General features: G+C 40.7%; 1 protein-coding gene across 3 annotated transcripts in view; it reads right to left on the bottom strand.

Moving 5' to 3' along the window:
- The window catches only part of VWA8 (von Willebrand factor A domain containing 8), a 372416-nt gene that overhangs the window by 34374 nt on the left and 319811 nt on the right, over positions 1–18231 (bottom strand). For all 3 annotated transcript variants that reach the window (XM_068526337.1, XM_068526339.1, XM_068526338.1), the window contains exons 39-40: positions 16295–16451; positions 9917–10025 (exon numbers count right to left, since the gene is read on the bottom strand). In XM_068526337.1, coding sequence (XP_068382438.1) covers positions 9917–10025; positions 16295–16451 — 266 coding nt within the window. The remainder of the gene's footprint in view (positions 1–9916; positions 10026–16294; positions 16452–18231) is intronic.

Below are 18231 nucleotides of genomic sequence, written 5' to 3'. Positions count from 1 at the left end.
ATAAATAAAATAAAATAAATTTATTAAAAAAATGTCTTAATATTGCTGGCATTACTTCAGCAATACATAGCATTCAATAAAAAGCCTGGCTTAACTTCAATTTCTCTAATCATCTTCAGGAATAAAATAGTATTTTTCACTCTCATATGTAATATGCATTATCCCACTTTTTGCTTCCTTCTGTTTCTTTTATTTTGTTGTTTTTTAATATTTATTTATTTATTATTTTTTTTTAACATCTTTATTGGAGTATAATTGCTTTACAATGGTGTGTCAGTTTCTGCTTTATAACAAAGTGAATCAGTTATACATATACATATGTTCCCATATCTCTTCCCTCTTGCATCTCCCTCCCACCCTCCCTATCCCACCCCTCTAGGTGGTCACAAAGCACTGAGCTGATCTCCCTGTGCTATTCAGCTGCTTCCCACTAGCTATCGATTTTACATTTGGTACTGTGTATATGTCCATGCCACTCTCTCACTTCGTCCCAGCTTACCCTTCCCCCTCCCTATATCCTCAAGTCCGTTCTGTAGTAGGTCTGTGTCTTTATTCCCGTCTTGCCCCTAGGTTCTTCATGACTGTTTTTTTTTTTTCTTAGATTCCATATATATGTGTTAGCATACGGTATTTGTTTTTCTCTTTCTGACTTACTTCACTCTGTATGACAGACTCTAGGTCCATCCACCTCACTACAAACCTTCTGTTTCTTGATATCAACCTCTGATTTTTGTTTAATTTTTGAGATAATATGGGAATTTAGGCCCTGTTTATTATTTTTAAATTTACTATTTTTATATTGTGTATCTTTAAAAACATTATTCTTGACAGTTGAGTTTTCTTTTAAACATATTTACCACAATTATTTAGATCTGATTCTGTGTTTAACTGCTCCCAGTGCTCATTGCTGGTCCTTTTATACCACAGGTTTCCCATTCTTAGGAATTTGATTCCTCTCTTAACTGGCTGGAATATTTACACATATGTATGTATAGATGTGTGTGTGCACATGTGTGCATACATATTTACTTCAAAATTATTTTCAAAAGGATACTTAAGTGACATATATTTTAAGTCTCTGAATATCTGAAAATGTCTTTCTGTCACCTTTGTACTTCGGCTGAGTGGAGAATTCTTGGGTCACAACTTTTCTCCCCCTAGATCCTGCAGATGTTGTTTCACGATCTCTGGTGTTCAATGTTTCAGGGACAATTAATGTAAGATGAATTTTTCTTTCTTGGACAATAGCTTAGTTTTTGTCTGCCTGTATGCTTTTAGGATATTTTCTTTTTCTTTTTTTATTTACATTCTTATTTTCTTTGTTTTTGAAATGTTAAAATTCCATGAGGCTGTGGCGAGGTGCTTATCTCTTCTCATTAACTTTGCCTGGTACTCAGTAAAGGTCTTTTGATCCATCGACTTAAGGCTGTCTTTGGCTCAGCACAGTTTTCTTTTACTATTACTTGAATTATTGTTTATGCGTGTTTTTGGTGGCCTCTTCGGGAATATCGTTGGTTCAGCATATATTTACTGAGCGCTTACCATGGGCCAAGTACTGTTCTACTTGTTGGTATGGCTCATGGCTCTATGTGTTAGCTTTCTGCTCTGTTTTTGTTGACCAGCTTTCTCATAGTTTTTACCTCTTCAGTATGGAATAACAATTCAAGTTTTCCATTCACATTAGTACTGAAGACTGGATTGAGTCTGTTCTTTCTACTTTTAATGTAGATCTCAGCTTTGGCATTGCACTTGTAGTTTTCTTCTAGTCTTTCCTTATTTCACATACTTCAGGTTTCTTTGAATTTTGAGAACACAAAGCAGATGTTTTCTAAAAATATGGTGTTTTCTGAAGAAAATATTCTAGCCTATCAGCATCTTCTTCTTCTACATCTTGAATTTCTATTATTCTGCCTCACTGCAGAATTATTTCATAGAGCTCATCTTATTTAATTTTTTTGTGTCCTCATTCTTGGATGATAGGATGGCTGTTCAAAACTGTTCAGCAACAGATTGGATGGATTCTTCACTTTGTTATTATTAGAATTCTCCTCGAAGGTTTTAGACTGGTGTTAGTAGTTGAAGCAAAGCTATACTACTAGCTCAAGAGCTCTGCAGGGAAGGAGTTGGAACTATGGACAGTCACAGCATGAGAACTTCATCTCCACATCATTTCTTATTTTGTTTGGAAAAGCCATTGCAATGGGGCCATTTGGCATTTGTTTGATCTGGTCTTCAAGCCAAGTATTAGTTGAGGCTGGTCTGGCCCCTTTCCCAGAGTTACTGCCTTTCCAGCTTGTCGCTTTATGCCACTGCATAAAGTCTAGACCTCTCCACCCCCCCACTGCTCCTCAGAGCTGCTACTTTCAAATGCTGCTGCTTGGCAGTGACAACATGGAGGTCAAGTGATCTGCTTCTCACCAGCTCTAGGGTTCTCTCTTCTACTCCCTGCCTCTCCAAGCAAGACATGTTAAGGTGATTTGTGGTCTCCTGTACTTACTTGCTAGGAATGCTATTTCTTAGGAAGTTTGAATTGTCTTTGGTACTATTATTCATAGGGGTCACACTGCATTAAATTTCGCAAAAAACTCTTCAAAGCTTCTTGTATGTCACTAGCATTCTTCTCCAATTTCTGTCATACGGGTTTTGTACTGTTTACAGCTTTTTAGTATTTTAATCCTTTTAATGGTCACCCGGCAAAGATTGCGTTCGATGCCTTTGCTCACGCAGCCTGGAAGTCAGGACTGTACTTCTAGGCTGCGCTCGGCTGACACTGTCCTCTCATGGCCACTGATGCCAGGTGCTAAGTGACAAGCCATTCGTGTGCTAAGAAAGAGTAACTAGCATTTTACTCCTCTCCCCAGAAATGCAGATGTTCCTTGACAGGCCCATCTTCACCTTTCCCCCTCTTTGCTCTATACCCTCACCTTCATCAACACATCTTCCCTCTTGGTTTGGGCCATTTCTCTACACAGATGACCATAAAAATACAGACATATCTATACAGATATGTAAGCCTATCTGGTCCTAACCTTGCTCTTGAACTCGAGTCATATCTTAAAATCTTCAAATACCATGCTTGCTTGACATTTTTCCATAGGTGTCCCAGTAGTGAGAAAACATAATAACAGTCAAACCAAACATCTGCTTTCTCCACAAGCCTCTCCTCTTCCTGTGTTCCTTGTTTCTGTCCCCTAGGGCTTGAAAACCTCACCATCCCCTTCACCCCATGTTCCATCAGTCACTGTCTTCTGGTCATACCTCCCAACTGTCCCATCCTTTCCATTTTCACTTCAATTACCCTGGTTTGGGTTCCTATCACTTCTTACCTGAATAACTGAAGTAATGTTATGATATGATTTCCTGGCTTCTTCCACCTCTCTCTCCTCTAAGACTTAATAACTCCACGATTATGAAACTTCTTAAAGAAGATAAAACCACACCACTCCCTTTCTCAGTCACGTCCATGCTCCTCACTGATTACAAAAGACAGTCAGCATGGATTCACCTTCTCTCTAGTTTTCTCTCCTACTACTCCCTGCCCACAAGCCCATCCCAAAGCTCTGAACTCTAGACATGTTGGACTGTTTGCCATTCTCTAAACAGCCTTGCATTCTTTGTCCTCTGCTAATAGGTTTCTTCTGTCTTGACCAGAGCTACCGAGACTGCCTTTGGTGTGTGAACACTTGTTACTGGTCTGTGATGAAACAGGTCACAGAAGTTGACAGTAATCATTTAGAAACTTATACGGCAATTTGACAAAGTAATTTTATGTTTGTTGAATCTAATATTAAATAATATGGGCTTGTATTTCGTATGTTATTTTTTATATCATTTTTTTCAGTAATTCATTTCTATTTTATTTCATAAAAGTGTTAGTCCGTTAAAAGGAAAGGAGAGTTGAAGAACAAGGTAGTCTTTGTAAGGAGTTACTGGGAACAATCAGCTGAGCTACTATAGAAATAAGCTTCCTTAGGAGCCACTAAATTTGTTACTTGAATGTTAGAGAAACACAAACATGAAGGCATTATTTTCCCAATTAACAATGTGTTTGAAGGACTGACCTTAAAAAAAAAAGGTTAAAAAAAGAAAAATTCATCTGTGATCAGTTGAAAAAAAAACCTGGCCCCTCTCCACAGAAGGTTTGAGAAGCTCTGGTCCAGACCATCTTTCCATCCGCATCCTTAGAAGAGTTGCCAATTGAAACCATACTCATCCTTCTCGGTCCAGCTCAAATGACATTTCCTCTGTGAGTCTTTCCCTAACTGCCCAGCCTAGAAGTTGCTCGCACATCTGTCTACATAACCATAGCGCTTTGTTAAAAACCTTTCTGTGGCATCTACCATATTGTGTCTTCTCTTACAACTAAACGTGTCTTCTTCACTAGAAGGTTAGCTGTTGAAGGCAAGAACTCTTAGACAAAATAGATATTCAGTAAATGTCCACTGGGTGAAACACAGTTACTATAGATTAAACAAAGCGAGTGGGGAAATGCTTTCCGTTCTTTACATACGGCAAAGTAGGGGCTCAGAATAAAGTTCCTTACCTGGCACCTACCAGCCTCCCAGCCTCAAAGCCCTTTGCATCTCACACTGAGTGGTTTCCTGCCCTTGGCTGGACCTCAGCTCACACCTGAGACCACAGTGTCAGGACTTTGTCTGTGCTGTGCCCTCGGCTGGGCATTGTTTTCACCCTTCTTTGTCTGGTTAATATTCGTGTGTCCTTCAAGACTCAGGTCATGGATTCTTTCCTTCAAAATCTATCCTAGAATCCCTTGCCTCTGGGCATCCACTGCATACTGTTCATTCCTCTACCTAGACGCTTACATATTAAACAGAAATGATCTGTGCAGGTCCCTGTCTTCCCCACCTCTTGAAGTTAATACCTTTGTGAGTACAGAGACAACATCTTATTAATCTTTGTGCCCTCAGTGCCAAGCACAGTGCACGTCACACATCAGGGTTCACAAACACCATTTATCTGAACACAAGCTCACTTTGAACCACTAAAGGAAAAAAAAGGAACATAATTGTTGATTCATGGAGATATCATGCTAGGCAAAGCAAACAGAGAAAGGCTAATTTAGTTTAGCCTGAGAATGAAATTACTGATTGTAGATTAGAAAAAATACTGGAGAGAAGATATGATTAAAATCAGTGGCTTTTTGTAGAAATGGATATTTTCTATTGTTAGGGAAAGCTGGAATCAGAGATTCAGATTCTGAACTGAGTATAATTGAAGTTATTATAGACCCTACTATTCTAATGAGAAAACTCTTGTTACTGATTCATAAAAGGTCCAATCACCAAGACTCTATGATATCCCATGAAGAATCCAGTCAAGAAGCAAAGGAAGGTCACTGATGACAGCTGTCTTAATTGAGAAGAGTGACCCGTGATGTAACAGAGGCACATGCAGAAGCAGCGTTGACACGGGTGGCAAGATGTTCCTTTTCCTCAGATCTCAGCCCAGCCTCTCAATGCATGGGCTTGAAGCTGTGCTTTCAAAGTCACCTCGAATGATGATTTGCTAGTTCCTGGCCTGACTTTGTGCTGATCACTGAGGAAACACCCATTGTTACTGGGATTACACAATAACCTCAAGACAGCTGGATGTTATTAGTCAATCAGAACCACACAGGACTGGCAGGAGATGGCCAAAAGGTGACCAAATCCAGGCCTTCCTGTTTCCATTGCAATCTAAAGAGTCATATTCCACATGAGGTCCTGTCTATCCTTGGCCAGCGGCTGTTTGCAACTGGCACTATCTTTCCAAATTGAGGATTAGAAGCCCCACTTGAGAATAACACCTTGGATTAAAAAAAAAAAAAAAAAAGATTCGATAAGGGAAACACTTGAAAATACTTAAGAAGTCACAGCAGCGGGTCTGACTTTTCTTCCTTTGGCTGATCTTGTAAATAAAACATCATTTATATTAAAGGGTTGATATGAAGATTAAATGCAATTATGTTTGTAAAAGTAACTATAGCTTAGTGCCCAGTGAATACCAATCAAGACATTAACTAATACCAGATGAGGATCCTGTGTTGGCATTTGGATAATGATGCAAAATGTTTTAAGAGTATATGTGAAAGTTATACTTTTCACAGAGTTGTAGAGTTGGAAGAAGATAACAGGCTTAAGAGATCGCAGGGACCTAGGCTTTGGGCTCAGACACCTGCTACGCTAGCCACAGGGACCCAGGACAAGCTATGTCACCTTCCTAATCTTCAGTTCCCTCACTATAAAGTGGGAACAAAATATCTGTATTTCATAAGATTGTGAGAATTGAGATAATTTATGTGGCTCAGTCTCTTTACCTATCGAATGTAGAAAATAATACTGACTGGTTATTGTAAGGACTAAATAGCACAATGAATGTAAAGTACTTGACTGGGTGCCTGGCCTACAGTCCAGGTTGATGAATATTAGCAAGTGCAATGAAGGAAATGATGAAGCTAATTCTTCTGTAGAGAATGCTATACGCTAGGCACTGTTTTAAGGGGTTTATGTGTATCATCTTAATCTTTTTTTTTTTTTTTAAATCACAAATAAATTTAATTTTTCTTTTAAGGAAGAAGAAAAAATAAAAGAAGGAAACTGGAGGGCATGGCGGGGGTCCCACAATGCTGTCTCTGCTACGACTGCCCTTGAGCCTGTTATGGCACCACTGATATCCGCTCCTACAAGACAAATCATCCTAGTTAATCTTAATAACTGCCTTTTATCTGTTTTTCCCATTTTACAGAACCCAGGCTGTCTGGCTCCAGAGCTGGCATTATTAGCCACTAAGGATGATGATGATGATGGTGCTGCTGATGATGGAAGAGATCTTGGTGCTGCTGCTGATAACGTAAGGCACCTAGTAGAATAACCGGCACATGGTAATTGCTCAATAAATGCTTGCTGTTATTAAAATGCTGGTGTTACTTGTAAAGATTTCTAGAGATGGAAGTTCTATATCCATTTTAGGTACTCATTTAAGGATTAAATTACTTCTATTCCTTTTCTTATATCTTAAAGCTCTTCCTTGCCATTATTTAAGGCTGTTTTCTCTTTTTCAGATTTCCAGGGGAGAAGAGAATGAAAACTTCCCTGAGATAATTATTTACTCTATTTGAGGGTATTTAGAAAGTTATTAACCCTAATAACTTTACAGATTTTTTTTTTTTGGTGCCAAAAAAAAAAAAATCTTTTCCATCTATTTAGTCTTATCTGCTGCCTTTCTTTGAGTCCTTCACAATTTTCTTGCATTTCTCTCTTTGCAAGCTGGAAGCAAAACTAAACGTGGTTTTCTGATACTGGTCTCATTGCTGTGGTGTTTCACAGAAGAGTCATTCCTTAATGTTAACCCTAATCCTGACCCAGGCTTAATTGGTGTCCTACTTTGAGAAGTCACAGCACTGGGCCTGACTTTCCTTCCTTTGGCTGATCTTGTAAACATAATATCATTTAACTTAAAGGGTTGATGTGAGGATTAAATGCATTGATGTTTGTAAAAGTAATTAGCATGGTGCCCAGTGAATATCAATCAAGATATTAACGAACACCAGATGAGGATTTTGATTCCTTCAATTAAAAATGTATTCTTGCATCTCTTCCTAGTACTGTGAATCATCCAATGGCCTGTCTGTCCACCGGGTCAAACCCAATGCTGCGTGCAAGTTCGCACGGCATCCAGGGCCAGATCACAATCTGGTCCTTACAACTGTGTCAGCCTTCTCCCTTGCCATTTGTCCCCCACCACGTACACGGTCTTCTCAGGCACACTGCGTAACGTGCTATTCTCTGAACTCACTGTGCTCTCTCATGCCTCTGTGCACTTGTATGTGCTGTGTCCTGTGTCTGGAATGCCCTCACTCCTCAACCACCTGGAAAATTCCTCAGCATCTTTTAAGAGTGAACTCAAGCATTGCATCCTCGGTGAAGCCTTTTCTCATTCATTCCATAGAATCATGCACATACTTCTCTACAGAACTTAGGAAACTGTTTGCTTGTCTTCTTAAAGTTCCTTCTTTGAGGGCAGGGACTGCATTTTCTTTTTCTTTTCTTTTTTTTAATAAATTTATTTATTTATTTATGGCTGCGTTGGGTCTTTGTTGCTGCGCGCGGGCTTTCTCTGGTTGTGGCGAGCGGGGGCTACTCTTCATTGCGGTGCGCGGGCTTCTCATTGCAGTGGCTTCTCTTGTTGTGGAGCATGGGCTCTAGGCACCCGGGCTTCAGTAGTTGTGGTGCATGGGCTTAGTTGCTCCGCGGCATGTGGGAATCTTCCCGGACCAGGGCTCGAACCCGTGTCCCCTGCATTGGCAGGCAGATTCTTAACCACTGCGCCACCAGGGAAGCCCCGCATTTTATTCTTCTATCCCATCAAGAACTTAAGAAATGAACGAATGATGGGACTATACTCACTCTTCAGTCTTAGTACCAGCACCATACCTCCCATTACCCTCATCTCCTGTGAACCACTCATTTTGGGTCTTATTTGCCTACTGTGTTGCCCTGGAGCTCAGAGCCCACCCAGAACTTGCCCTCAGTGTTCAGGGAAATGAGCACTTTTAAGTGAGTGACTATGGAAGAAAATCCAATCATTCAATGTTATGTTGTTCACATAATTTATAAAAAATCTTATGCTGTTTTATCTTAAATAACTGTATATGGATTTTTTTTTTAAAGCAAACGACTTAAGTCTTATACTCCCTAGATTTTGAAATTAAGCATCTAGTTAATCATTATAAAGACCTTTCTCCTTCCTTTCCCTTTGGAAGTGATGTAAGTTTTCCTAATCTCCTGATGTAGTTTAGATCTATTTAGAAATGAGGCTTTCTCAGAGTTTGAGGTTGAAATGGTAGATTAAAAGTGCATAATGAAAACTTCTTATCTCCAATAACTAGCAAATAATAATAAAACTTCCCCCCAAAAGAACCAAAGAGGGAAAGGGCATAACTGAAGGCCATGGACTTCAAAGGAAAGGACAGAAGATTCCAGAGCAGAATGGAGAAGCACACCACAGCCTGGTTCCTAACCCTGCCCCCTCTCCCCTGAAACGTGGCTTCTCTCTCTCTTCAGGCAAAACAATCTTACATAATTTGTGCTTTTTCAGAATACTTAGCCCTTCCTTAATTATCTGTGCAAATTGGTCAGAACACAATCTTAAGTGTAAAATCTCCAAATAACAAATCTTTGCTTAAGAAATATTGAAGCATCTTATGCTTCTAATGGATTCGAAAGCAGTTTGTTCACTTAAATTTATCCTCTGAAATCTTATTAATAATGCTAAATGTCTTACTAGTCTCTGTTATCACAGATAATACAGACATGCTTTTTACAGACTCTGGCATGAGGTGTTTATCTTATAAATCAAATGCAAAAACAACTTAATATTTAAAAAAAAAGAAATATTGAAGCATCTTAATATTTTTAGGGGCAATAGCAACATGAACTAGTTCTGAGACGACGAGCCTATGAAACTGCAAAGAGGCCGGCAATGTGGGGACCAGGGGAGGAGGGGTCAGGGTGCACAGGGGATGCACAGCTTGGATGATCCAAAATGTTCCTGTCATTGCCTGGGAGAGTCATTCACAACAAAATGATTTGCAGGGAGAGAATTCTATCTGTGGATTTCTAGTAGAGATGGGACACTCATAGATCTAGATGAGGAGAATCAGGAAGTCTGATGCCTTTTAGGGTCACTGGTTAAATTACTGCTTCCTGGACAGGAGGAAAGGTGAGGTCAAATATTTTTTACCTGACAAACTGAACTAAGAAAGCCATGGAGTGACCCACAGTTTTATGCAAACATTTTGGCATTGACTCATTTTTTTGGACTGGCTGATTAGGGTTCAGAGAACTTTCTCCAATAGTTCTGGGGTGGGTCTAGTTTGGGGCCCAGGTTATTTTCTTGGCCCATACATGTTGATTACCTGTAAATTATCCAGGATAATTCGGAGGGAGTGCACCTGCCGTCGAACAGCCCCTGAAAACCTTTCATAGGTTGCAGCATCATATTCACTCATTTGGATCTCCTTTAGCCTAAAATCAGAGGGCAAAAAAGACAACAGCTGAAAGCCTGTACCTGTGCCTCTTTTACTTCCATTCATCTACTGCTAAGAACTGTAGCAAAATCCTCGGTAACTCAGGAGGCCTTTGAGGAAAAAAAGCAAGAAGTGATGTCTCCAGCTAACGTTGCAAAAGAGGAATGTGTGTGCAGTGATGCACTAGGAAATGGTTAAGTAGCCCTGTAGAGGAAAAAGCAGCCCTGATTTGTAGTGTTTGTTGATTTCAGTGGTGGTCGATGTTAAGCTATCAATAGTGAGGCCCCTGAGCATTGAGTTAGAAAGAAATGTGCAGTTGGCTCACGTGAGCCAGTATGACTCAGCTCTGTAGCACACCGCTGCTGTATCCCAAACACGTGTCGTGATGCTGGCAGATGGTCAGTTCGTGTGGCAGATTCCTAGAGAGATCCCATGGGTTGCTTTTTAAGACCAAGGACATATATTTGGTTGATCATGATAACAGTTCAGGCCCAGAGAATGTAAATAAATGTGTTGCTATACAGGAGTTTTCTGAAATTGCTGACTGTGTACTTTTAATAGGATAATTGTGTTTTAATATTATTGTGGCATTGAAATTCTGTCCTCCCAGGACAGTGCTCCTTTTTACTGTTTTTCATTCTTTGCTTCTGCTGCAGCCCTGCCAGCCCACTTGCAGTTTCCTCAACCCACTGTGTGCCCTTGTCCCTGAGCCCCTGCATGGGCTTCTCTCCCACCCTGAGTGCCTTTCCCTGCTTCTTTGCCTACTAACTTCCACGAACTCTTCAAGGTTCATATCAATGGTCACCTCCTCCAGGAAGCCTGCTCTGATCTTCAGATTTGTCTTCTGTGCTCTCGAATCACTTCATGCTTTTCTCTGTCAGAGCATTGCTACCTATGCTATAGTTGTCTGCTTCCTGTCTCCCCAGCTGGACTCTTTGCTCCTTTCGTCTTTCTCATCTTTATCTGCACGGTGCCTACCATGATCCCTAGCATAATAGATGCTCAAAATAAATTGATATGGTGACTGAAATACAAATAAGACTCAATTATTTAAAATGCAGCATCTTAATCTAATTACAAGTAGAAGGTTTTTACAGTGTTTTATCCATAATACACATTTCTACAAATTTCTATAAATGTAAAGGGTACTAATACTAGGACAAGGAATGATGAATGCATATCTCAAAAGCCTAACCACAACACGGTGTTCTAAGCTGCTCTGTGTGTGTGTGTGTGTGTGTGTGTGTGTGTGTGCATGTACACAATGATGGAGGTATGGATCCTAGGTGTAGAGCTGCAACTCTTATCAGGAGTATAGTTTTATTGCCTTGGGCTGGAACAGAACCCCCAAATGCTCAATGAGGATGAATGGTCTCTATTCTTCCCTGTCTGGCCAAGCGCTGGGAAGAATCCATCCATCACAGGGCAGAGCACTAAAGGCTTATTAGAATCACATAATGTTAGGCTTAGACCACCATGAGGGCAGATATGCAATTCCTGCCCTACCACCTGGCTGGGTTAGCTAATGCCACCTCAGGTGTCAAGACCCGGTTCAAAGTTCACGTCCTATGAAGTCTGGCTCAATCCCTTCATGATCATTCTCTTTCACATATCTTCCACAGTTATCTGCTATGGAACCTATACACTTCATTGCTGTTAATACATATGTCTATTTTGCCCTATCATAGTGTTTTTCAAACTTTATTTTCCACAGTAGGAAATAAGCTTTATATTGAGATCCAGTAAACAAAAATGCATGTACACACACGTGTGTGTATACCTGAGCCAAAAATTTAATGAAAAATACCTTTACTGCATGTGATGTACTCTCATTTTTTCTCTTCTACTCCTCTGGGGTAAGGAACATGTCTTATTTTTTCTCAGAATCTCCAGTACCAGCACAAACCCTGGCACCCAGTGGCATTCAATAAATGCTGTTGGATAGCACTTTTGAAAACACTGGCTATCAAAAGGTAAATACCTGAAAGGTAAATAATATCTGAATGGTCGTTTCCTGAGGTGACAAGCCAAGGTGCTCTTCTAAATCTAATTTACTCTCTGCTCTGAAGGACGAAAAGGAATATGTGTATAGGACTTGACCTCCTAACAATGCCTCTTATGTTTAGTTTTGGCAATCTCTTAAACCTCTCTATAAGTTTTCATTAGATTAAGATATGTCTCAAGTATCAAGCCTGACAGAAGCTGGGCACAATGACACTGCAGGACATGCTACCAACCCCTTCATACCTGGGAGGCTAATGTGCTCTCTCCCAAAGAAGGGAGATTAGTACTTTTCCAAAGAAGGGAGATTAGAAAAAAAATGTAGGCATAGCTTGTCCTTAGCAGGGGAAACACACACACACACATGCGCGCACACACACACACACACATATCAAGGAAGGAGCCAGGCAGTTAGTAAGTCAACTCAGGCAGACTGGTCATTGTAGAGAGATCAGAATTAACTCCAGTTATAGGGATACCTCTGGCACGATTGTGTTGCACCCAAAACACACCACATGCTGCTCTAATTATGAAAAGATCTGGAAATCATATTCCAAGCTGTGTCAGCTTTCACAAAAATCACCTACAAGGCGTTCAAAGCTGATAACATTCTGAAAGATGAAGACCGAAGCAGGGAGCAGTGAAAGAAAATAATAGGACATTTTAGCCTCTGTTTGAGACAAGACTCCCAGGGCTAATACTCTCAGACCCACAAAGTGAGCTGAAAATAGGTCTTTCTGCTGCTTTAACCCTGATCAAAACTTCAGGGCACAGCTGCTTCACATCCTAGTAATCTATGTGGACTGACTGCACGTTGTTGGCACGGTATATTCGTAAAGGGTATATTTATTGTTACGTAAGAGTCTGGGAATTTTAGTTCTCATTTTACTTTTTCGTATAGGTCAGACTTAAACACTATAATTTTTGGATCAATTATGAGGAAAACAAACACAAGCTGAAATCTAGTGTGTAGGGCTGATTAGTTTTGCAAATGGTAGTGGGTACAATTTCCACAGTCGGTGTCCACCTTAAACGCTTTTCCAAGCATGTAAAAGTACCTCACCATCTATTTCATTTTTGTTTTATTGGTTTACTATTTCTGTTCTGCTTTATACATGTCTTACACTTGTCCACCTGTTACTCTTCCTGAGTTAAGCAATTCTTTCTTTCTTTCTTTCTTTCTTTCTTTCTTTCTTTCTTTCTTTCTTTCTTTCTTTCTTTCTTTCTTTATTAGCTGTGTCGGGTCTTCGTTTCTGTGCAAGGGCTTTCTCTAGTTGCGGCGAGCGGGGGCCACTCTTCACTGTGGTGCGCGGGCCTCTCACTATCGCGGCCTCTCTTGTTGCAGAGCACAGGCTCCAGACGCGCAGGCTCAGTAGTTGTGGCTCACGGGCCCAGTTGCTCTGTGGCATGTGGGATCTTCCCAGACCAGGGCTCGAACCCGTGTCCCCTGCATTGGCAGGCAGACTCTCAACCACTGCACCACCAGGGAAGCCCTAAGCAATTCTTGATATGTAGGAACGAGTATCTAGCTGAAATCCAGATACAAATGAATACTAAGTAAATATTATGTTGATAATATCAAGAACCCATCAGTAGAGTTAGGCTCTTCGAGGCAATATGGTGGACCTCTAGGCTGATGGATAGGTCTGGCTGTCAGTCTGGCTTTAGCCAGTCTTTGAATTAAGGATGAAAGGGTGATACCATTACTTGTATGCACTTGTGTATTATTCATTCCACAAATATGTATGTGCTTGCCAGGCACCAGGTTCTGGGCGTAGGTACTGGGGATATACTAGAGGGCAAAATATCCTGCCCTCAATGAACTGGAAGTCAGTGGAGAAGAAATAAGCTATTCACACAAATAATAACACTATGGGAAAGAGTGATAAGAGCTATGGAGAAAAGGTACAGGGTGCTATAAAAGCACAAATGCAGGGACTTGACCTCATTCTGCATATACCTAAGACTGCAAAATAGCTTTAAAACTAAAGCATCCAAAACTATTGGATGACAGTGAAGAATGATTACTTTTTAAAGACATGATAATGGTTTTGTATTTTTATTTTTTTTAAGTAAAATATTTCAGAGACACACTCTGAAATATTTACGATGAAAAGACAGAAAATCTTGAATTAGCTTCAAAATAACCCAGGGATGGGGACTAGGAATGGAATCAGATTTTTCTTCCTGAGGTCGAGGGAACAGGTCCACAGGGTTCATTATACGTTACTCTCTACTTTTGTTTCTGTTTAAAAAGTTTCATAATAAAAAGTTTAAGAAAAATCTTTAGCAGTACTAAATTGAATACCCATCAAATAGGATTATTACTACACGAAAGTAGAAAGCAACATTTTTCTGTGTGTTTTCTGTCTTTCTCAGGGTCTCCATGTGCTTTTATTTCATCTTCTCCTTTCTCATCGCTTTGTCCATCTCCTCTGTATTTCAACCACCTTCCAGTATTCCTTCACGCGGACTTAGATTCTTCTCTGCAGCGCTTAGTAGAGGTGTCTGGTTTTCTCATTCCCTTCTCCACTTTTTCTCTTTCCTCCCTTATAGCCACTAAATTTAGTTGTCTTATTATTACAGATGCTCCTTACTTTCTTTCCCCTGTGGCGCAATGGTCCCTAGTAGAACCAGGTTCCTCACCCTTATCATGGAAATCAGAGAAGGGCTGGTGTACTTGTACCCAAGCACTACTTACAGGTCCTTCTTTCTCCCTGTGAACTCCTCTGTCCATTTGTCTGCTTACACAAAAACTGAGACAGGACTTGTGAGGTTTTCCGCGTGGAAACAATAGGAACTCATCATTTGGGGAGGAGATGATGATGTGTATCTAATTATTTGGTTCTTTTCCTAAATAAATATTTATTGTTTATATGAATCATAGAGCCATATTTTAATTCTAACAAGACCTTGTATTATAGGATTCCTCCCATCCTTTTTTGAGAAGTTTAAACTGCTTTCATTCCTAACATAGTGATTTGTCTTCATAACCTCTCTGAGAGGAAGGGAGAGGGGAGCCACCATCAGAAGAAAAAATTGACGCCCAGCGAGGATAAATTAATTGTTTGAGGTCTCCAGGGAAGCCAGCAGAAGCGGGCTGGGAGTGACACTCTTGTCTTACCTACCTGCTGAGTACATGAGGGTCCTAAGCCTTGCAGGCTTTCCTGAGGGTGTGGCAGGAGGGACCTGCATTTTTGTGTCCCCATTGTTCTGGACTGTTTACTTGCAGGATGTGTAAGCACAGCACGTAATGTAAAACCAGATGTCCTGCGTGGGAGGAACTTCGGAACTCACAAACCCTGGAGCGTGCTTTTCCTGAACTGCACCCAGCTCCTTTCACTGAGCACAGCGGTATAAATCTGCCTCCCAGACCCCTGTCTATGCCCTCACTCCTGAAGGAGATCTTGCTGCTCCTTGGGTATTTTTCACTTTTAGCTGATGAACACATGTGGATGTCTAGTGAAAGCATCATGCGGATTCTTCTCATTTTTTAGATGGTTCCAATCAAAGTGGCTCCGGATGGTTCCAGCACATCTGAAAGCTACAGGCTGGTTGGCCTGGATTTCAAGGCCTCCACCCACTGACACGGCCTCCACAGTCAACCTCACTCCCCACCGCCCCCAGCTGGTACCCTTTATTCTGCATAGGAGAGCTGGCTCTCTCTGCCGTAGTCACTGCTCATCCTACGCTGGCGCCTCTGGTCCCTTAGTTTTCCCTTCCTGGAATGTCCAAATACTGGCTGAGCTCAGGCCTCACCTCACATCAGCCCACGGACCTTACCCTTCTCTGCACTGCCGTACCACGGGACTTCAGCACTTAACCAGGGGGTGTGTGAGTGTGAGTGTGTGTGTGTACACTAGTCCTGTCTCCACGTAAATCTACAAGATTCCTGAGGGCAGGAAGGGACCATCACGTAGCATTATCTGAATTCCCTATGTGGCCTGGGAATAGATGTGGATGGAATGATTTGACCTTTAGTTTCTCCGAAGAGGAGTATCTTTGGTTTTACTTTCTAACGTGCTCAAGTCCTTCCTCTATACGACCATATGTAATCAATACATTTAAAAGGGCCTGAGTAGAAAGGGTGGGAGATTATGTTCACTCGGCCGTCTCCACTGGGAGGGGGGTGGCTACGGATTTCAGTTTGTGGGTCCAAGTTGCTGCATGAGGAATAGAATCACACAAATCTGGGTCTACTTCAGGGTCCACTGACATTTCATCACAGTGGCCGACACTGCTCTGGATGCAACGGGGTCCACTCACCTCTGTTGAAACGCTCTCTGGCCCATCTCTCTTGCAGCTCTCTTCACCTCCTCAGGAACCGCATCTTTCTCAGCCTCAGAGACCTGGTACACTGTATGGCCTGCATCCAGCCGGTAAGGACCTCCTTTGCCGCCCAGACCTGCAGTGTCTCTTCCCCCTGGGAGGAAACCAGAAAGTCCAGGTGATTAGTCTGATCCAGATCACAAAAAAGAAGTCAGATCATGGCTTTAAGGCAGTCCTGTGCAGTATATGAATTGTACTTCACTAGTAATTAAATATTCAAATGACTTTCTTCTGGAAACACAGGGCATCCCCCTATCAAGGACGCTTTCTTCTTCTCCATCCAGCCAATCCCACGCAGATTTCAAGGCTCAGTCCAAATTCCATGACCCCTCACCTGATGACTCTACCTCACAGGGATCAATACTCCTATGCACTATTTGTTATTCTTTAAAATTTATTTTTTCTTTTCTTGTCACCTATAGTGTGAATGGGATTATATTTTACATAGCTTTGTAGCTCTGTACCTATAAGAGGCTTGAACATCATAAATACTTAGTATATAGTTGTTAATTCAATGAACGACACTCCTCTTCCCTCACATGTAACCTCATTTTTCCTTAAAATAAAAGAAAGATGACCAGGCTATCGATCCTGTTTCCTCTGTTTTGCAAATGATAAAAATAATGCATAGAGAGGTTAAGTCACCTACTCATGACCTCATATCAGTGGATGAGCCAAGATTAGAAGCCAATTATTATACTAACTTTGACTTTTAGCTTAGAATAATATACAACAGATAAACATTGCCAGCTTCAGGACAGCTTATAAGTACAAACGCAAGTTTACATGCTTGAAAATGTGCATTATGTAATATTGCATAACTTACAATGTAAAATTAAATGCCTAGAAGATTAGGTAGGTAATGTTATAAGAAGTGGTGAGAATTTGGCTAACTAGAGAAGACGTGCCTTGTCTCAACACATTCAAATTCATATTATTTTAAAACACTGCCTTGACCCCCAAAATACATATATTGGCTAGATTGGCTACATATTTGGCCCCTGGGCTACCAGTTTATTACCCCTGCTTTATAATGATTAAAATACTAGTAATCAGTTTCTTTTGTTCATTCACAAATCACTTGGGAACTTAGAAGAGAATCCAATATTGGAGGGGCAGCATAATATTGAATATTATATCATAGTATAGTATAGTATAATATAGTATAGATTAGTATAGTATACTAGTATTATATAGTACAGTATTCTATAGTTAAGTCAGAGTGCCTGAGTTTGAATCCTGGTTCCAATGCACTAGTCATGTGTCCTTGATGGAAGTTCCTTAACTTCTCTGTAAGCTCAGTCTCATCACCTGTAAAATGGGGATACTAATATTATTTACTTCATGGGATTGTCATGAGGCTAAAATGCTCAGAACAGTATATGGCAAAAAATAAGAGCTTTATAAGTGACTGCTCTTACTATTATTTACACAACTACCAGTCACATAGAATGAGGTCATTTCTAAGTTTCATAAAGTGGAAAATTTGAAAGCTTTTAGGCTTTGGTTAAATTATGCTACATTTTTCTTTTCTCCCTTGAAGCCTTAAGTGGTGTAATAAGTTAAAAGCAAGAACTCAGCATACTCTGTTTCCCTTATCAAAGTCCAGGTAGGTCATTTCCTTTTGGGAAATACCATGAGAACAGCCTATTAATTATAGTTTATTTATCCTTTGATTCCAGCACATCTTATTTCATTTTTATTTAGAAATGGCTGGTGGAAAATTCCGTCTTGGATGTGTGTGATTCCTGGCTGTCACCTGTGGACGGCCTATAGGCGGAGGGGACTGGAAATTGGACACTGATGATGAGATACAAGTCAGGTTTCTGGGACCTGACTCCCTTCCTCCTGGAGGTATGGGTGGGTCATGAATT

Source organism: Eschrichtius robustus, chromosome 18 (assembly GCF_028021215.1).
Source record: "Eschrichtius robustus isolate mEscRob2 chromosome 18, mEscRob2.pri, whole genome shotgun sequence".
Lineage (NCBI taxonomy): Eukaryota > Metazoa > Chordata > Mammalia > Artiodactyla > Eschrichtiidae > Eschrichtius > Eschrichtius robustus.
Note: the sequence above shows the minus strand (reverse complement) of the source record. Positions and strands in the feature narration are given on the sequence as shown.